Raw genomic sequence first — 19,109 nt, forward strand, 5'->3', positions numbered from 1 at the left:
CAATTGGCACGTTTCTTACTGCGGAACTGCACCTGGATGTTGGCCAATGAGAGGTCGGCTTCATTTTCCTCCGGACTTGGGACAGGGGCAGTCATGGCGTCACCCGTGAGGTACTGCATCCCCGGTAAGTCAGCGGTACCCAAAGCGAATCCTGGGCAGGGACGGAGGCAGGAAGGCCCGACGACCAACAGCTTCTGCGGACCCGTGGCTGATGCAGCGTTTTTTCCGCAGGCGAACGTCTGTGTAACTTGGAAGAGGGCAGCCCGGGCAGCGGCACCTACACCCGGCATGGCTACATCTTTTCGTCGCTTGCTGGCTGCCTGATAAAGAGCAGCGAGAACGGCGCGGTAAAGGGGGCGGCTTCCCTTCTTCTCCGTCTCTGCCTTTCTCTTAGGCTGCCTTTGATTTCGCAGTTCTTAGGCAGGGGACCTGCGGGCGCGTCTTCAGTGCCTCGTTCAGTAGAAGTTGGTCTCTTAAGTTTTAACAGCTGTAGTCCCCGCTGCCGGGAACTTAGCCATCACAGAACAGTTTTGTTGGTCCGGCTTGGTTGTGTTGCTGACACTCGGAGAAGCAAGTTGGGGGAAGAGTGGAGGCGAGCTCAGCCCTGCAGTGAGCTGAATCCTGTCCGAATGTCGCCTACCTCTCCGGCTTTATCTCGCTCCCCTACCCGAGCCTCACTCTCTGCTGTCTAGTACTACTGGCTTCTTTCAGTGTCGCCAGTGCGCCACAGAGCCTTTGTACACACGCTCCTCTCTTCCTTAGCCTATTCAATTCCTACCTACCCTTCAGATAGCCTCACTAGTATCACTTTCTCAGAGAAGTTCTCCTAGACACCACTAGTCGAAAAAAGTTTTGTTTTTGTTTGTTTTGTTGAACACTCACAAAGAGCTGTATTCTTCCCTTTCTAAGCACTTAGCTCAGCACGTAATTAAACACTCAGTTATATCAATAAGTTCCCCATTAGACCCTTCTCTCGTAGACTTCATGAAAGCAGGCCTCACTCCCATAACCTCCGCGCCTAGCGCAAGATAAATGCTCAGTAGATGTTTGTTGAATGCCTGAGTAATATTATTCTCCCTGGTTCCAGAGGCTGATCCACGATTAGCTCAGGATCAGATAAGCAGTTCTTGAAGGAGCAGCTTAAAGACAGGGAGCATAGTAGAAAGAGGATTCAGAGTTAGAACACTTCATACTGACTAAACTTTGATTCTGCTTTAGATAAGAAACTTAAACCCTCTGGTTTTAGGTTCTTCCTCATCTATAAAATGAGAGACTTTTTATTTGATCAATTTGGGAATTTCCTTAGGATTTGAAAGTTTGTTCATTTCATAGCTATACATATAGCTATGTATGGAGCATTTTCATCTGCCAGGCACAGTGCTGATCTCTAGGGATGTCATAATGAGCCAGATACACATGGTCTCTTATCAGGGGGCACAAACACAAACTGTAAGCAAATATATGCTCAAATGAATGTATGCTTACAAATGTGATTCCTGCTCTGAAAGAATATTACGGGGTACCATGAGAACATGTAACAGGCAAACCCACCCTAGTCAGAAGTGACATTTAACCTGAATCTAAAGGATAAATAAGAGTTGAGTGGGTGAGCGTAAAGAACAGGTTGAATAGAGATCCTGAGATGGGAAGAAATTTAGTGAATTCGTGAAACTGAAAAAAGGCCAGGAGAGCTGAGGCATAGTGAACAAGGGAGAGATTAATAAAAAATGAGGCTCAGAAATACCTTGCCTACATCAATAGCCAATACCATGCTCAAGAGGAAACTCTGTTAAGTATTCCCTTAAAATAGAAGTAAACAAGTATGGCCACTATTATATAACATTTATTTGGAAATTCTAGCCTGTCTGATAAAATGACAAACAGAAAGAAAGGTATAACTTTGGAGGAAAGAGTCACATTATCCATGATTACAGGCAATATAGTTGTATGCCAAAAAACTCTAAGAAAATCACCAGAAAACTTAGAACTCATCTGAAATGGTTAGATTATGTCTTCTAGCAGCTTTCTTCCTGTGGCCCCTTGGCCATCCTATAGCCTAAAATTTCTAAGGCTTTCTGCTCTGGGCTTCAAATGAATCTGTAGTCCACCTGCCCTTGTGACCTCAGCTGTGGCCCAAGGCATTCCTATATTATTCTCAAGCCACAGACACTTTTACCCAAGACTTAGCGAGGATATTCATGTTTTATGGTTCTCTTTGTAGCTTCCTGTCATATCTGTGATGAGAGAAACAGAGTCCCAATTACTGCCAGATGTGGGAGCTATTGTAACCTGTAAGGTAAGTTGGTCCTAACCTCCCTGCTTAGGATACTGTCCAATGCTGAAATAATGATCATTGTAGAGCTGCACTGTCCAATATGGTAACCAGTAGCCACATATGGCCATTTAAATTTAAATAAATTAAAATTAAACAAAATTTAAAATTTATTTTCTCAGTTCCACTAGGTACATTTCAAGTGCTCAATAGCCACAGGTGGTTGGTGGCTGCCATATTGGTCAACACAGAATATTTCTATCATCACAGAAAGTTTTACTGGACTATGCTGGTCTAGAGATTTCTAGGATAATGATCAATGAGGTCAAGTTCAAGCTTGCATAGTTCTTTCACAGAGCTGATTCCCTGAGTTTGTAATTTTTTACTTTTGTCTGGGAGACAGGGGCACCAAAGGGTGATAAGGAAGCCCTTTTTTTTTTTTTTTTTTTAAATAATTATTTATTTGGTTGTGCCGGGTCTTAGTTGCAGCAGGTGGGCTCCTTAGTTGCAGCATGTGGACTCCTTAGTTACAGCTCGAGGACTCCTTTAGTTACGGCTCACCGGCCCCTTAGTTGTGGCAGGCGGGCTCCTTAGTTGCAGCATGCAGGCTTCTTAGTTGTGGCATGCATGTGGGATCTAGTTCCCCAACCAGGGATTGAACCCAGGCCCCCTGCACTGGGAGCACGGAGTCTCAACCACTGCGCCACCAGGGAAGTCCCAGAGGGCCCATTTTTGAACATCTGAAGCAAAACTCTTTCTGCAGAGAAACAAAAGATTTGATAAAGTCTTTGAGGGGAAGTACAGATTAATGTGGTACTGGTCAGTAACTATAATGTATCAGTACTCCCTGCCCATCCCCACTCTCTGCCAGTTAAATTAACTTGCAGCTCTTAGTTTTTCTCTATAAATTTCTCCAGCAGAAAATCTATGTGGGGATTCCCTGGCAATCCAGTGGTTAGTACTCCGAGCTTTCACTGCTGAGGGCGTGGGTTCAATCCCTGGTCAGGGAGCTAAGATCCCGCAAGCTGCGAAGCGTGGCCAAATTTAAAAAAAAAACAGAAAGGGAGAGAGAATGTATGTGTTATTTTGAAAATAACTGGAGAGGCAGTGATCTAAATATTATGCAGCAGCTGAAATGGAGACTTAAATTCTGTTCACACTACAGGGCTCATAGTAAGATCTGTTAAAGGTCTAGCTAGATTTGCTATATACTATAAATATACCCTTGTGTATTTATGTTAGACTTGTATATTTTTCAAAATCTATTCCATATTATTTGATTTCCACAGTAACTCTATTAAGTGGCCAGAGTGGCTCTTATTCCACTTTACGAATATGACTTATACAGGGATAAGTAGGAGTTAACTTTTCTTAAATTCTATACTTAGTAGGGTTGCTTGGACCAAAATCCTAGTCTTTCCTAGTTTATTCCTGCCTCCTTCAGCTGCCAACAACTAATACTCACTCTCATGCTGCTCTTTTCTCTATTCCACAGGTCTCTAGCATCAATTCACGCTTTGCCAAAGTACACATCCTATATGTGGGGTCCACGCCACTTAAGAACTCTTTTCGAGGAACTATCCGGTAAGAAGTATTTTTGTCTTCATATTTGCCTCAGCACCTGGAATGAGATTAGGATAGAATGGGAGCCTAGAATTTTTAGGAACAATTACATTCTCTATTCCTGCCCATTTCTCTCTTCTTTTGCGCTTTGATTCTCTCCAGGTAGTAGCCAAAGAAAACGTTAAAACATGTGAGTTAGGACAAAAGGAAAATATTAATGAGATAGGGCTTTAAATAAAACAAAAAGGGGGGCTTCCCTGGTGGCGCAGTGGTTGAGAATCTGCCTGCCAATGCAGGGGACACAGGTTCGTGCCCTGGTCTGGGAAGATCCCACATGCCGTGGAGCAACTGGGCCCGTGAGTCACAACTGCTGAGCCTGCGCGTCTGGAGCCTGTACTCCGCAACAAGAGAGGCCACAACAGTGAGAAGCCCGCGCACCGCGACGAAGAGTGGCCCCCGCTCGCCGCAACTAGAGAAAGCCCTCACACAGAAATGAAGACCCAACACAGCCAAAAATAAATAAATAAATAAATAAATAAATAAATTTATTTATTTAAAAAAAAAAAAGGGTTGAGCTAAGCTGGAGATTAGCATTGTAGGGATGATTCATATCAAACAAAGTAGAAAGCATTTTAGGAAGTACCTTTCTTTCTTGAATTTAATATCAATTAAACCCAAGGACTGTAAAACAATAAAAAGGGTAGTGGGTGAAATGGTAAATTTTTTTCCTATGGGTTCTTGAGAAGGAACAAACAATTCTTGTGAGCTAGATAATTTAACGTCTGAGGCTCTTTCCACCCTCAGGATTCTGTGTTGTTCTGTGGTGCTTCTGTTCAAGCTCTCCTAAGGCAGCGAAGTTCCTTATCCTTCTCTGCTAAATCTGATCCACTTTCCTCTAGTGGGAGGTATTGATACTGCTGCTCTGTGTGATCCAGGAATGGGAAATGTGGTTTTCTCCTCCAGGAGAGGACTAGGGATACTTCTTCACCCTGCTCCTCTGGGTGGCAGCTGGGTCCCCATTAGGACTTGTTCTCTCTGGTCTTGTAGCTCTTTGTCTGCCAGGAGTCTGCAGGATAATTCTTTCTCACAGATAATTAACCTTTCTATTAATTCTTTTTTCTTTGCAGCAAGGAAGACGTCCGAGCTACTGAAAAAGACAAGGTTGTTGGTTGGTTCTTTTTTGTTTTCATGGCTTTAGGAATCTCAATCCTTTTAAATTATTCCAGTGAATTTGAAAGGTCTGTGGAAATGTGGAGTCCAAGGAATTTTAAGGTGTTCCCTTCTGGAAGGTGTGGAATTCACTTCACTGTCCCTTTCCTCTTCATTATCATTTTTGTTCACTTTGTTGACCAGAGAGGGGCTAGTTTACTCTTTGCCTTTGAAGCCATGGATTTATTCATTGCTGTTTCCTCAGACTTACTCTGGAGCCTTTCAGAGCAGCTATAGTACTTTTGTCCAAGTCAGATTCCTGATCTCATTACTGAGTTCAAAATCTTTCATTTATGTGATGATGCCACAGAAACAATAAAAGTTGTTGATTGACTTGAGTAGTGATGACTTCTACCCTCTGAGATTAGAAGTAGACTGGTTCTGCCAGGGGTGTTAATAGTTTCATGTAGACCTGATTCAGAGCTTTCACTTAACACTCCTGTTCTTTCTTTACAGGTTGAAATTTATAAGAGTTTCCGCCCAGGGGACATTGTCTTGGCCAAAGTGGTATCCTTTATTCCCCTCAGACTTGTGGTCCTTTGTCAAAAGAAGAAATGGAAGTAGAGAAACCACTCAAGTGTCTATGGGAGGGAAGGCTTATAACTCTGTTTTCCTTTACCAATGTGATGTGACTAGATCTCCCTAGGTGATGCGCAGTCCAACTACCTCCTGACCACTGCCGAAAATGAGCTGGGAGTGGTGGTGGCCCACAGTGAATCAGGTGAGTTTGTCCATGCTTCCACATGCTTACCTTTACCTGGGAGCTAGGGTTTGGGATTAGTCCATTGTTTTCCCTCATTTCCCTTGTTTTTTAATTATCTAAAAAGCAATACTAGTATAGATACTTACTACTGAGATTAGAATGATTCTCCTTATATAATCTAAGGAAAAGAGGCACTCACTCCATAAATCAGTGGAATAAACAAGGTTTTTTTATGTATGAGGTGAGGTTCACTAGGCAGCTTGGTGACACTTCAGTTCATACCCAGCTGAAAAGAGAAGGGTCTCAAGCAAATATTTGGGGTCCCATCTACAACTCCACCTTTTTCCTTCCAGGTGTCCAGATGGTTCCCATCAGCTGGTGTGAGATGCAGTGCCCTAAGACCCACACTAAAGAATTCCGGAAAGTGGCCCGAGTACAGCCTGAATTCTTACAGACCTAAGAAGCCACACTTTACCCCATGCATGGGAGGAAGCTCTTTCCAAGGGTACATGTGTGAAAGTGACATCAGGATGCCGTTGTCTTCATTCAGGCACCTGGGGCTGGCCAGCAGCCACCTCTAGAAAAATTTTACTCTGTAGGCAGAACATTTTTCCTGTGAATCATTCAGTGGATTTCATTGAGTGATAAATTTTCTCTTTTGGAGGCACCAGCAAACCAACTGTATGATGGTGGAAATAGCCTGTTGTTTGTGACAGTCTTATAAATATGTATTTTTTGCTGTGACAAAGAAAACATTTTTACGAAAAGAATTTTATGGTTTCTGTTATATTGAGTAGGGAAAAGAATCTAAAGAGTCATGACACTTAGAGAAGGGTCTTGCCTGGTGGCACCGATTAACAGACATGTGTTATGTGCTTTCTTGCTCTAGACAATGCCTAATTGCCGATCTTTTTTGTATATTCTGTTGTACATACTTTTGCGTGAGTACTTGCTATGTGTCAGGCACTAGGTTAAGTACTTTATATACATTCCCTCATTTAGAGAGATTATGGTTTAGTGAAAATTATGGGACACATGTGGTGATTCAGGTAGCATGTGAGTAATTCTGAAAGTAATTTGGTAAACAAAGTATTACTGGTACAGTAGACACTCCAGGAAATGTTAAATCTGAATTGAAAAGAGGGGTACAGAACACTATCATGTGAAGTGGCCAGGAAAGGATTTGTAACATGAAGTGAAAGGAATTAAAGAACTAAGATAAGTGAGGTGAAGATATTCAGAGCAGAGAGAGAAGCCCAAGCAAAGTGCAGAATCAGGAATGTACACACAAGCTTGAGGACAAGCAAAGGATGAGGGTTAAGCATGGCGAGGTTGCAGAGAGAATGAAAGGAAAGATGAATTATGTCACTTCTTGAGATGTTATTAGGGAGCCCATGTCTTCTCTGTGAAGTGAGAATTGTTGGGGTAAGCTTTGGAGTCATCCCACCTGGGTTTGTGTCCTCTAGTTGCCTTAAGCCGGGTTATACGTTGTTTTGTTTTTTTTAATTGAAATTTTTATTGACATAATTTTAAGTAATAGCAGTTTTAAGAAATAATACAGAGATCCCGTATGTACTTTTCCCAGTTTCCCCCAGTGGTGACATTTTGCAAAATAATAATATGCTGTACTCTAACAATCAGGATGTTGAACTGATACTTGAGCAAATTATTTTTATTTCTTTAAGTCTGTTTTCTCATCTGGAATAGTATGACCTCATAGGATTATTATGAGGAAGAAATGTATAAAAGTGGTTAGTACACACCAATATTACTGTTATATATTATTGTTGTTATTATATAACTGATTGTCTTCTATCAGGTATCTACTAAATGCCAGGACTTAATGCTAGATACTTCAGTGTAGTTTGTATTGATATAATCAGTCTCCTATTGATAGATATTTTTAAACTTTTTTTCTTTTACAGACAGTGCTGCATAGAAAATCCCTATACCATATATCTTTGTGCATGCCTATGATTCTTTTGCAAAACAGATTCCTAGCAGTGTAATGCTGAGTAAAAGAATATGCATATTTAAATTTTTGGTTCGATTCTCCGTTATTGCCTTGCAGAAGGATGCTACCAATTGATTTTCTCAACAGTGTTAGCCATTTTACTTATGTTATCTCTGAACTTCACAGTGACCCGGAAAAGTAGCAATTATTTCCACATGTTACAGATAAGTAAACTAAGGCTTAGAAAAATTAATACATCTCACAGACATCAAGAGGCAGAACAGTGTTCAAACTCAGATCTGTTTTACTGTAAAGCCCGGGCCCTTCTGTAGCATGGTGCCTCATTTTTCCAAGTATTGAACAGAAACCTCAGGCATGAAATTAGAGGCTCTCCAAATTGACATTGGTTAATTAATTATAAGTGCTTGTTGGATATCATTCATTCATTATATAAATGTATTTGAGCAACTCCTCTGCCCACCACTGCTCCAGGAACTAGGGAGTAAAGCAGTGAACATGATAGAATCCTTTCCTTGTGGAGCTTACATTCTAGTGGGGGGGACCACTGGTGGGAGACAAATGAAAGTAAACAAATACGGAAATGTTATAATTTCAAACAGTAATTTTAAAAAGTGTCATAAAGAACATTTGAAACAACTGGGTAATGGCCTTCTGATTTGCTGCGAACCAGGTTAGATTTTCTCACCCTTAACCATGCAATATTTTATTACATGTTAGTTGTGTGCCTGTCTTCCCTACTTACCTTAGCTTTTAGGGCAGCATGCTGTCTTCTCTATCTTCGAATCTCCAGTACATGGTACTGTGATTAACACGTAGCAAATGCTCAATAAAAATTTTTTAAGTGTACTCATAGTTGACTGAATAGCTATGCCCAAACAGTGATTGATATGTAGTAATGGTGATATTTGCTAATCCAGAGACAGGGAGAATATTCTTTCTGTGCCTTGGAAAAGTGGTTCTCAGCTTGGGTTAGGTGAACTTCAAAATTGCCTATAAGTGGTAAAGGGGTAGCAGGGCGAGTGCAGGGAGAAAAAAGACTGCAGGTGCCCTAGCTCTGCTCACGAATCTCATGGGTGAACCTGCGGGTGTTTAGGGTTTGTTCAGCTCCACAGGTGATTCTGATGTGCTACCCTGGCTAAGAAAGTCTTGGAGGGATAGTAGTTGTTGGCCTCCTAGCCATAATGGTAAATGAGGCTGGCTTTCTGTTATTTTCCTGCCCATAAGGCAGGAGTTCTAGCCAGGAGTCTAACTTGCAAGGAATGGAGACTGCTGTAAACTCAAGTGATGTCAGGACATAGAGCAATATTAATCAAAGCTGATCCAGCCTGATTTGGGTGAAGAGCACTTGATCAAACAAAATTACCAACTTCTGGTCTAAGATTCAGTACGAGCTAAGTAAACTAACATCCCACCAGGCTACTGGAGACTTAAATTACTAAAGGTCTTCCTAGGATTAATGTGTAGATCAAATAAAAAACTAAACTTGAAAAGCAAGATGCTTAAAAGTACTTAAATTTTAGAATAAGAATCTTGATTTAGTTGCAGTAACATTCATCTGGGTTCCAGTACTTAGTAGTGTACCTTCTGGCAAGTTTGTTATCGTTTTCAGCATGTTTCCTCTTCTGTAAACTGGGGATACCAGCCCTTTCAGAGGTTGTCAAGATTGGAGATTATGCAGGTAATGTGCCTCACCCAATGGCTAGCATAGAGGCACTTCATAAGAGCTTTATGGATGGTGTTACTTGCTCCTACTAGAAGAGAAAGGCATTATGGGCTTTCTCACGTTCCAGTGATCTTTTCAAAGCCCTTAGAGAAAAGGTAAATGTGAGTAGTGCCCCTTCCCTATTACATATATAATTAGTCGGCCCTCCCTATTTATGGATGTGAAACCTGTGAATACGGAGGGCCAACTGTACTACTCAGTTTTATATAAGGCACTTTAGCTTCTGTTAATTTTGGTATCCACAGGAGTCCTGGAACCAGTCCCCCGCTGCAGATACCAAGGGATGACTGTATATCCCTTTTCTCCTGCATGTGTAATTTTTGAGGATGTTAATTAGTTGACTGACAGGGTTAAAATTTTAGGGGCCAAAAAGAAGGTGTGAATCAAGTTTAAAAGTTACTAATAAAAAAAGGATTGGCTTTTTTAAGTCTAGTAAACAAGCATTTACCTTACATTAAAGAGGGCATAATAGAGTTTCAGAATTTGATTTTCCAGTGTTTGGTAACCAGCACCACTGAGCAAGAGCTGTAGAGAGGCAACAGGAATACAGAGTTCAGCTCTCCAACACTGAAACCCAGTGAGATACATGATACTTGGACCAGGCTATGTAAAGTTGTGACTGGTTGTCCTAAAAGCTCTTAATCTGTCATACAAGGACTTGGGTAATGAGAGACATTTCAAGTTGAATGTTCGAGTTGATTTCCTCAAATAAGACATACCACACATGACACAGAAAATATTGCACATCACTCCTTTATCATACTGACCTGGAAAAAAGATTTACTACAGTTATGCTCAAATGAGTACTGGGCCTAAGTGGTGGGCCAAGCAACTGGAACATGATTCAGAAATCAGGCACAGTGAAAGACACACTTCGACGTGATCAAGAGGCATTCCGTTGCCATAAAACAATAAGGTGGGGTATGGGGGGGATTCTAAAACACACAGCAGGATGAACTACACCTTAGAAGTCAAGGACCTTATCCCATGACGGTGTAAGGAATGGCTCATTTTCTGATGACCACATGTGGGAATATTTCAACCGCCACTAGAAACCCCAGAAGGGTTTTTTTTTTAATTTATTTATATATATATATATAAATTTTTCTTTTGTAAAAGTAAATGCAACACATAAACATTCAGGATTGATCCCAATCTTTTGAAGTCAGGGAGAAAGTGTTTGATTGAATCACCATGCAGGTTACATTCATCTTCCACTGGAATGACTAGAGCCCCCAGCCACCTGAACAGAACAGTGCCCAGCTAGCCTCTGGGAACACAAATAGGCTCTCTTGCTTCTCCTCATTGGTCACACCTTGGCATGGTTCCTCCCTATCCCCTACTCAAGCAGGTCCTTAGTAATAAACAAACCACTAGCAACGCCCCGCCCCAGTTACTACCTCTCATCGCTCTTGGATAAGTCTTCCCTTGGCTTGGACTGAGAACCATGCCCCAGAGGTGCCATTCTGACTAGACTGTATGAAGGGAGTGGGTGCAAGAGATAAAATGGCTAAAATGGAATTGGGAGCCACTGCTCCCCATCTGCAGCTACAGCTTAAGATGCCTACAGATGTCATCAGTGTGACGTGTGCAGGGGAGAGGTGCAGAGGAATGGATGGGCTTGGGAGGAAGGGTAATCCTTGGGAAAGTAATCTGCTGCTCGACCTCACTTCTTGGCCTTGCCCTGGGCAGCCACAGCCTCCATGGCTTTACGCACGGTCTCTTCATCACCCAGGAACTGCATTGGCTTGATGGGCTTCAAGTTCTTGTCCAATTCATAGACAATGGGAATGCCAGTCGGCAGGTTCAGCTCCATGATAGCCTCCTCGGAGAGACCTGAAAATACACCCCCCTATGATCAGTCAAGCAAGATATGAATCCACAGACCTCTCCAGCGTTGCTATTCATCCTCCAGGTGGGGAAACAGGTCCTCCAAAGACTTTCATAGGAATTAAAATAAGACACCCTTTCTGGTATTTGTCATAACAGTAATGATCTGTGTTATAGTAGATTGCTCACCCAAGGAATGCCCCCGTAACTTATTTCTCAGTCACTGAAAAGCAAGAAAAAAGGATGAAAGGTATCTCTCCCAAAGTGAGATCTGGAAGCCCATAGTAAAGCAGGACTATATATATCTCAAATGTCCTATGTAGTCCATCCAGGCTGCCAAAACTCAGCACATCTGGGCCTCTAGGCCCTTGGGTGAAACAATTTAAGATGCAAATTGAGATTCATCTGTGGAGTTGTACCAGGTTGTGATTAAGAAGGACTTTTATCGGCAGTTTCGACTGGTAATCCTAGTCTAGAGGTGGGCATCTCAAACTGCCATGTGTATCTGAATTACCTGGTGATAGATGCATCTTCTCAATCAGGTCTGAAGTGGGACCTGAGGTTCTGCATGTGTAACAAGCACCCAGTGGGGTCTGGCCGCCTCTGCTTCTGCAGAAGATGCTTTGAGAAACAAGGATAGAGAGTGTGTTTCTCCTAGGAGACAATCTGGACTGTCTCTAAGGCTATCAATATGTCCAGCCCTTTCCTGAAGGTCTCCTTCATACTAAATAAGTCCAGATTAGCGACAGTTCTGCTTTAGCCCTCTTTGAGGGCCCCTCTGAAAAACGTACATACCCTCCAGATGCTTGACAATGCCCCGAAGGCTGTTGCCATGGGCTGCAATCAGTACTCGTTTCCCCTCCTTGATCTGGGGAACTATTTCTTCATTCCAAAAGGGCAGAGCTCTGGCAATAGTGTCCTTCAGACTCTCACAGGAGGGCAGCTGATCTTCAGTGAGGTCTGCATACCTACGATCCTAAACAACAAAAAATCCAAGCTTATCAGTTATTACCGGTTGCATCTGTTCTGCCTATTTCTCATCCCCTAAGGGATCAAAGTGATGGGTGAAAGTCTCTCACCAGGGCACTGAGAGCTTGGGAAAGGGGATAATTATTATCCTGCCCCTCCCTCCCCCATAACCCTCTATAGGGAAGATGGACAGTTCAAAAGAAACATAACTTAGGAAAGGAGAAAAAAAAAAGGTAGGCTACAAGGCTCTAACCAATTCACTTTATCTTGCAATTGGCTTAGGAAGGCCCTATCAGCTATGGATGGGTTTTTTTAAAACATGGCAGTAGATGTAAAAAAGATACATTCTTTTTAGATAAACAACATAAACTCTTAACTAAATCTTTTAATAAGTGGAGGTCATTCCTTGGAGAAAGGGGATTACAATTAACTATTTTAGGGAATTCCCTGGTGGTCCAGTGGTTGGGACTCTGTGCTTTCACTGCCGAGGGCCCAGGTTTGATCCCTGGCTGGGGAACTAAGATCCCACAAGCCCCACAGCCAAAAAAAAAAACAAAAAACCTATTTTATCATAAATTAGAAACTCAGTGGGTCTAGGCAGACCCTAATAAAAGCTAAAAGAGTGAAGCCCAGATTCTAATACTCTGGTCCTGGGTGGAGCGAGCCAAACCTCCGTTTGTCCATACCTTACTGATGTTGCTGTAGAAGGGATGGTCAGGCTCCATCGGAGGTGGTGGGACATCATAGGAGCGCCTCCAGATCTTTACCTGGGCCTCACCGTGCTTGGCAGCAGTTTCTGCCTTATTGAGGCCAGTCAGACCCCCATAGTGTCGCTCATTAAGGCGCCAAGTCCTCACCACTGGCAGCCACATTTGGTCAATGGCATCCAGCACTGTCCAGAGGGTCCGAATTGCTCTCTTCTGCACTGAGGTGAAGCAGATGTCAAACTCATAGCCAGCATCTGGAAATTATAAGTTCAAAGTGATAAGCTAATCAGGTCCACTCTAGAGCAAGAATTTTCTTTCTTTCTTTTTGGCCGCGCCATGTGGCTTGTGGGATCTTAGTTCCCCAACCAGGGATTGAACGCGGACCCTCGGCAGTGACAGTTGTAACCAGTGGACCGCCAGGGAATTCCCTAGAGCCAGAATTTTCTTACATATAAATTGCATCACATACAGACAACCCAAATGAAAATTATTTGGCTAAATATTTTATTTTGTACACCCTAGCAGGAAAAACAATATTCTGCCTTCGGGGAAGATAAAATTTGTTGATTTATGTTGCAGTTGACAATATACTTCCCAGTGGTTCCCCAATAATTCATCTAACCCAAGGCCCAAATGTACTGTCAACCAGCTAACCTGAGATCTGGGCTACTTTTCCTAATCCCCAGAGTGCTGTGCTTAAGCACATTTTAAGAATTTATTTGCTTTAATTCTTTCAAGATAAGGATTCAAAAAACTTGGAATCTTTTAATAAATGTAATAGCTAATACTTATAGAGAGCTTACCATCTGTCAGGCACTGGACTGAGTAATTTGTACGTGTTTTATTTAGTCTTCATAACAATCCTATAAGGTTACATCATTACAACCCATCTTACCAGGTGAAAATAGAAACTTAGAGGAGTTAAGCAAATTATCCGAGCTCACAGCTATTACACAAAAGAGATTAAAACCCAGGTTGTATGACTCTAAAATCTACCTCACAGGGGACTTCCCTGGTGGCGCGGTGGTTAAGAATCCGCCTGCCAAAGCAGGGGAAACGGGTTCAAGCCCTGGTCTGGGAACATCCCACATGCAGCGGAGCAGCTAAGCCCGCGAGCTACAACTACTAAGCCTGAGCTCTAAAGCCCGCAAGCCGCAACTGCAAAGCCCACGTGCTGCAACAACTGAAGCCCGTGCGCCTAGAGCCCGTGCTCCGCAACAAGAGAAGCCACCACAATGAGAAGGCTGTGCACCGCAGCAAAGAGTTAGCCCCCACTCGCCGCAACTAAATAAAGCCCAAGCCCAGCAACGAAGACTCAACGCAGCCAAAAATAAATAAATACATAAATAAATTTATTAAAAACAAATCTAACCCATAACCACCACCTCTAGCTATCTCCATAGTTTGCTAATTTCTAAGGATCCTGATGTTTGTATTTTAGTTTAGAACTGTCACTTCTGATTTGATAGTTATTAACATACTTCAGTTCCTCTCTAACCTCTGGTCTAGGAGAAATGGGATTTTGAAACTCGCAATAATCAGGAGCACAGCAAGAGCTCTTAGAGGATGCTTGATAAAACTAGTTTGTTGCATGAAATTATACCTTCCGTAGAGTATGGAAATCACATCCAATCTCTTCATCCACAGTTCCTTTCTGCTATCGTCAAATTACCTCACTACCCTGAGAATATAATCTACCTACGTCAATTGTTAAAACCAAGTTTAAGAGAAGCCCTCATTGGAGAAAGAGCAAATGCTGTGCACTGTCTGATGCATTTGTAAATGAACCTCTCCTCCATACACAGCAGTTACTGAGGGGTGGTATCAAGTTATGTTGGCCCAACCAGTAAGTTACAACTATTTGTCTTACTTCATGTTTCACGAACGATTATTCTCCCTCCCACTTTAATGGGGAGATGGCCCTTTCCTTACGTAGTGGGCCAGGAAAACACTCCTGTTTTCTTCCATGAGGCTACAAGGCCCTCTTTGAAATTCAGCACAAACTTTCCTGCGTATTGCCTCATATTGAGGTTGCCAACAGTAATTAATGAAACGTGAAGTGAATTTTCCTGCCAGCCGTTCAACTGAGAATAAGGCCAGTAAGAACTACACTGATGGGGGAAGGGAGAATTAATCACCAAGAAACTCACCACAACCCACAAGGGAAAAGACACAGATTTCATCACTGAGCCTCACTGACAAGTCCGAGTAGACTCACTTACCATCCCCTCCCTAATCTTTTTTTTTTAATTAATTAATTAATTTATTTATTTATTTATGGCTGTGTTGGGTCTTCGTTTCTGTGTGAGGGCTTTCTCTAGTTGCGGCAAGTGGGGGCCACTCTTCATCGCGGTGCGTGGGCCTCTCACTATCGCGGCCTCTCTTGTTGCGGAGCACAGGCTCCAGACGCGCAGGCTCAGTAATTGTGGCTCACGGGCCCAGTTGCTCCGCGGCATGTGGGATCTTCCCAGACCAGGGCTTGAACTCGTGTCCCCTGCATTGGCAGGCGGATTCTCAACCACTGCGCCACCAGGGAAGCCCTCCCCTCCCTAATCTTATGGGGAGGAATGGCTCCCCAATAAGAGGCTGAGTCACTGGGAAGTGACTATCCACAGGGCAAGCCTCAGCTCCCATGCTGAAAAGCTATTGGTTGTTTCACTACATTTTCCACTTGCAATGGAGTGCTGCACATTGGATACACAAGTCAGTCCCCGAGGAAAAGAGCAGTTCCCCTTACAACTCTTAACAGAGAACTCTAAAGCCTCTTCCTTCAACTTGGCCATCAAACAAAAGCACAGTCTAGGACACTCCCAGGGATGGGGTTAGCTGGTGTTGTGCAGTGTGGACTCCATCCGCCCCCAGGAGCAAGACAGCATGGGGAAACTCAGTTCTTGGTAGCTTCCTCCTGAAATCATTCAAGATTTTATAAACCCTGTAATACTTAAAGCCCTGGTGAATTTAATATGTTATTTTAGGTCTTTTACAGTATTAGATTATTCATATGGTCTTCATCATTCAGTTTTTGCTTTTGGTCTTTCACTTTTTATTTAATCATCTGTGATGCCCCTAAACAGTTACTAAAATTTTAAACGGGATTTCTTTTGAAACTAATGCTACTAACATTTACTTAAAAACTGAAATAGGGTCTGTTATTTTAAGATATTACAAGTTAAGGCATTTGATCAGTCTTAGAGGACAGCTGCAATTTGCTTTCCCCTAGGCTAGTCATCAGCAAACCACCACAGACCCATACAGTTCTTCCTGCCAGACAGCAGGAGAGAAAATGGCCTCCTTTACCAGCACTTTCCCTATCCTGGCCTCTCCTAACCAGTATGAGGTCACACCAGGCCATCCCAAGGTATTCACACACATCCCCAGCAGGATTACATTTCCCAGACTTTCCGAACCTTTGCTTCATTTCTAAAAGATCTACAGTGACGGCAAGAAGCTAGAGAGAGCAAACTGGGGCCAAATACCTGATTCACATCAGCCAGGCATCAGTGACCCTTTTTAACGGCTGCTGCTCTGTCCAGAGGTTAAAAGGGAGCAGGGAAGGATCGGTGGAAGCACCTCCTCGGTCCAGAGATGCTTTGAATTGCTGGCAGCAGGGAATGCTTCCTTATTAGCGTTTCAAAATCACAAAGAGCTGTCTGCCAGCGGGGGCAAGCCTGGGTAAGCAAGCTTATCTCACTGCCACTTCCACCTTTGCCCGTAACAGCCTACCAGTTCCTCGCACCTACCCGGTACTCAACCCCAGAACAGAGACCAGGGTGGCAGACTAGGAATAAGATGTGACCTTGGACAAGTCATCTTTCCAATCCTCACTTTCCCAACTAGGAAAGAGAGCCAGGGAGGGATGTGAAGGAGGGGAATAAAACCTGTAAAATTTATAGGGCTGTGAAGAGGATCTACTCAAATCCTTCATTCATTCATTCATTCACTCAATTACATTTGTGGACGCATTTTGGACACAGGATTTGCGGAATGCTGGTAAACAGCATTCTACACAAGCACGTGGATGTCTTTGTACCTAGAACCCTGTTGGTCGCCTCCCGCCCCTCCCCGGCCCCAGGCGCCGCGTCACTCCCCCACAGCGGGGAGAAGCATGTGGCCTGCCGCTTCACCAGGATCCCCAGCATCCTCTTGAGTAGGCTTGGTTATAGCTGCTGGAAGACACCGGGCATCCCATTTAGCAACCCGTCCCCGAGTTACTAAGTGCTCGGACTAGGAAGAGGGGGAATTTCGCAAGGCTGTGTCGTGGAGAGCACAGTAAGCTGCGGGGCTACCGCCCGGGTCCTCTTCCTGGCACGGCCACTCACACTCCGCTGGGTGACCTTGAGCAAGTCGATCCCCCACCCTGGGCCCATTTTTTCAACTGCAAAATAAACTGTTGGAGAGAAGGCGCTCTCCGGGGGGCCGCGGGGGCGGCCAAGCGGCCCTCACCCAGCGGCGCCTGCCCGGGCCTTCGCAGCCCCCACCCACTGCCCCGGCCCGCTCCGCACCTCGCAGCGCCTGCCCACCGCGCTTCGCCTCCTCGTGCCCGGCCGGGCTCAGGTCGGCGTCGTACCAGCCGCTGAAGCGATTCTCCAGGTTCCACACGCTCTCGCCGTGCCGGATCAGCACCAGCTTGTAGGCGGCCATGGCTGCGGCTCGGGGTGCGGCGCAGACTGGGGCTCACCGAGATTCCGGAGTCGCGGCCCTACCCCGGCCGCGCCTGCGCGCTCGCGCTCCACCGGCCGGCTCCCGCTCACTTGCTCGGCCAAATCTTTCCACTGGCTCGGGGCCGCCCTCCGCCCGCCGGGTGTACGCATGCGCCCCGTGCGGGCGCTGCAGCCGCCAGGGGGAGGGGGCGCCCTCCAGGACGCCAGGGCGCATGCGGCCTCCGTCGCCAGCCCCGCGTCCACCGCGGTAGTCACGGAGCGCACGTAAGCGCCAAAGGGAGGTGGGACCTGCGGGCTGTGCCCGGGTGTGCCTGCTGGCCGGAGTGTGGTCGTATTGCCGTTTTTCATAAGCCCTTCGTTGTAATAAAGTGGTCTTTATCATTTGAATCGCGCTTGGCTAGGCCAGGTCACACTTTCCCATCCGTACGCAGGGTGTGATTCACACACCTGTGTTCCAATCTTCACTCTTCCATTTTATTCGCTTTGTATCTCGCTTAACCTCGCTCAGCCCCATCTGTAAATGGACGTAGTAAATACTTAGCTGGTGCCTATCTACCTGGAAGGTGCTCAGTAAATGGTGGCTGTTTCTATCTCATTTCCATGGACACTGATCTCCATAACGACACGGGTTCTGACTGCTGGTTCGAAAGCCATGCTCTTTATCTAACACAGGGCCTTTTGTCCCACCTTCTTCTAGTTTCTCACAGCCTCTGGCCAGTGCTTCCTGGACCAACCACAGTGAAGCAAATTCTAGGCCAATCAAACATTCCAGGAAGAGAAGAATTACTGCCTGTGCCTGCCCTACACCCAATCAGCAGTTTCAGTATCTGCTCTATCTGGACAGCTCTCTGGTGCCCATGCCCCTTTTCCTGGTTTATTTCAATCTAGCCACTTTATTGAGCACCAAACATGAATCAGGCAGTGGGCTAGGGTCAAAGATGGGTTGAATGTGTTTTCTACCCTTCATAGCAGGTAGAGTGCAAATAAGACCCACATGGAAACAGCTAACAATGAAATTGTGCCGTGTGCTATATTTTGACAGATTATAGAAAAATTTTTAGCATGCACTCATAAAGCACCTACTACATGCCAGGCAGTGTTATGAGTGCTTTACAAACATTAACTCATTTAGTCCTCATATCCTCATGATGATCTTATGAGGCTAGTACTATTGTGTCCCTATTTACTGATGAAGAAACTGAGGGATGAAGTAATTTGCCTAAGATTATAGGAACCAAGATTCACGCCTAGGATGGCTGGCTCCCAAGTCCACGCTTATCTGACCTACTACTCTCTGCGGCCTCCACATATTTGTTGCATTTTAGGCATTTATTGACTTTGAAGAGTGGGAAGGGTTTGAGAGGCAGAGAAAAGGCACTTTGGGAATGACATGAACCAAAATATATAAGACTGGCTTTTAGATATGTCATCTACTGTTTGTGAAAGTTTAGCGTGTCAAGTGTTTTAATGTATTATCTCAACCTTCCAGCAATTCAT

The 19,109-nt window shown here is 44.2% G+C and overlaps 2 protein-coding genes across 3 annotated transcripts; one reads left to right on the plus strand and one right to left on the minus strand.

Annotated features, from left to right (window-relative positions):
• Nucleotides 1-69: 69 nt before the first annotated feature.
• EXOSC1 (exosome component 1) lies at nucleotides 70-10,577 on the plus strand. 2 transcript variants are annotated; one of them, XM_036828615.1, is made up of 8 exons: nucleotides 70-124; nucleotides 232-347; nucleotides 2,222-2,296; nucleotides 3,768-3,856; nucleotides 4,963-4,996; nucleotides 5,501-5,551; nucleotides 5,681-5,765; nucleotides 6,101-6,517. In XM_036828615.1, exons 1-8 carry the CDS (start codon nucleotides 94-96, stop codon nucleotides 6,205-6,207), a joined length of 588 nt encoding a protein of 195 aa, XP_036684510.1. In that variant the 5' UTR covers nucleotides 70-93; the 3' UTR covers nucleotides 6,208-6,517. The 2 variants fall into 2 exon arrangements, with proteins under 2 accessions (XP_036684510.1, XP_036684511.1); XM_036828616.1 differs by lacking the exon at nucleotides 70-124 and having other exon boundaries at nucleotides 280-347; nucleotides 4,963-5,003; nucleotides 6,101-10,577.
• Nucleotides 10,183-17,708, minus strand: PGAM1 (phosphoglycerate mutase 1). Its single transcript, XM_036828614.1, has 4 exons — nucleotides 17,454-17,708; nucleotides 12,931-13,205; nucleotides 12,071-12,251; nucleotides 10,183-11,281 (listed from the first exon to the last, which is right to left on the minus strand). Exons 1-4 carry the CDS (start codon nucleotides 17,590-17,592, stop codon nucleotides 11,112-11,114), a joined length of 765 nt encoding a protein of 254 aa, XP_036684509.1. The 5' UTR covers nucleotides 17,593-17,708; the 3' UTR covers nucleotides 10,183-11,111.
• Nucleotides 17,709-19,109: the final 1,401 nt, after the last annotated feature.

The sequence above is a fragment of the Balaenoptera musculus genome, chromosome 16 (assembly GCF_009873245.2).
Source record: "Balaenoptera musculus isolate JJ_BM4_2016_0621 chromosome 16, mBalMus1.pri.v3, whole genome shotgun sequence".
Lineage (NCBI taxonomy): Eukaryota > Metazoa > Chordata > Mammalia > Artiodactyla > Balaenopteridae > Balaenoptera > Balaenoptera musculus.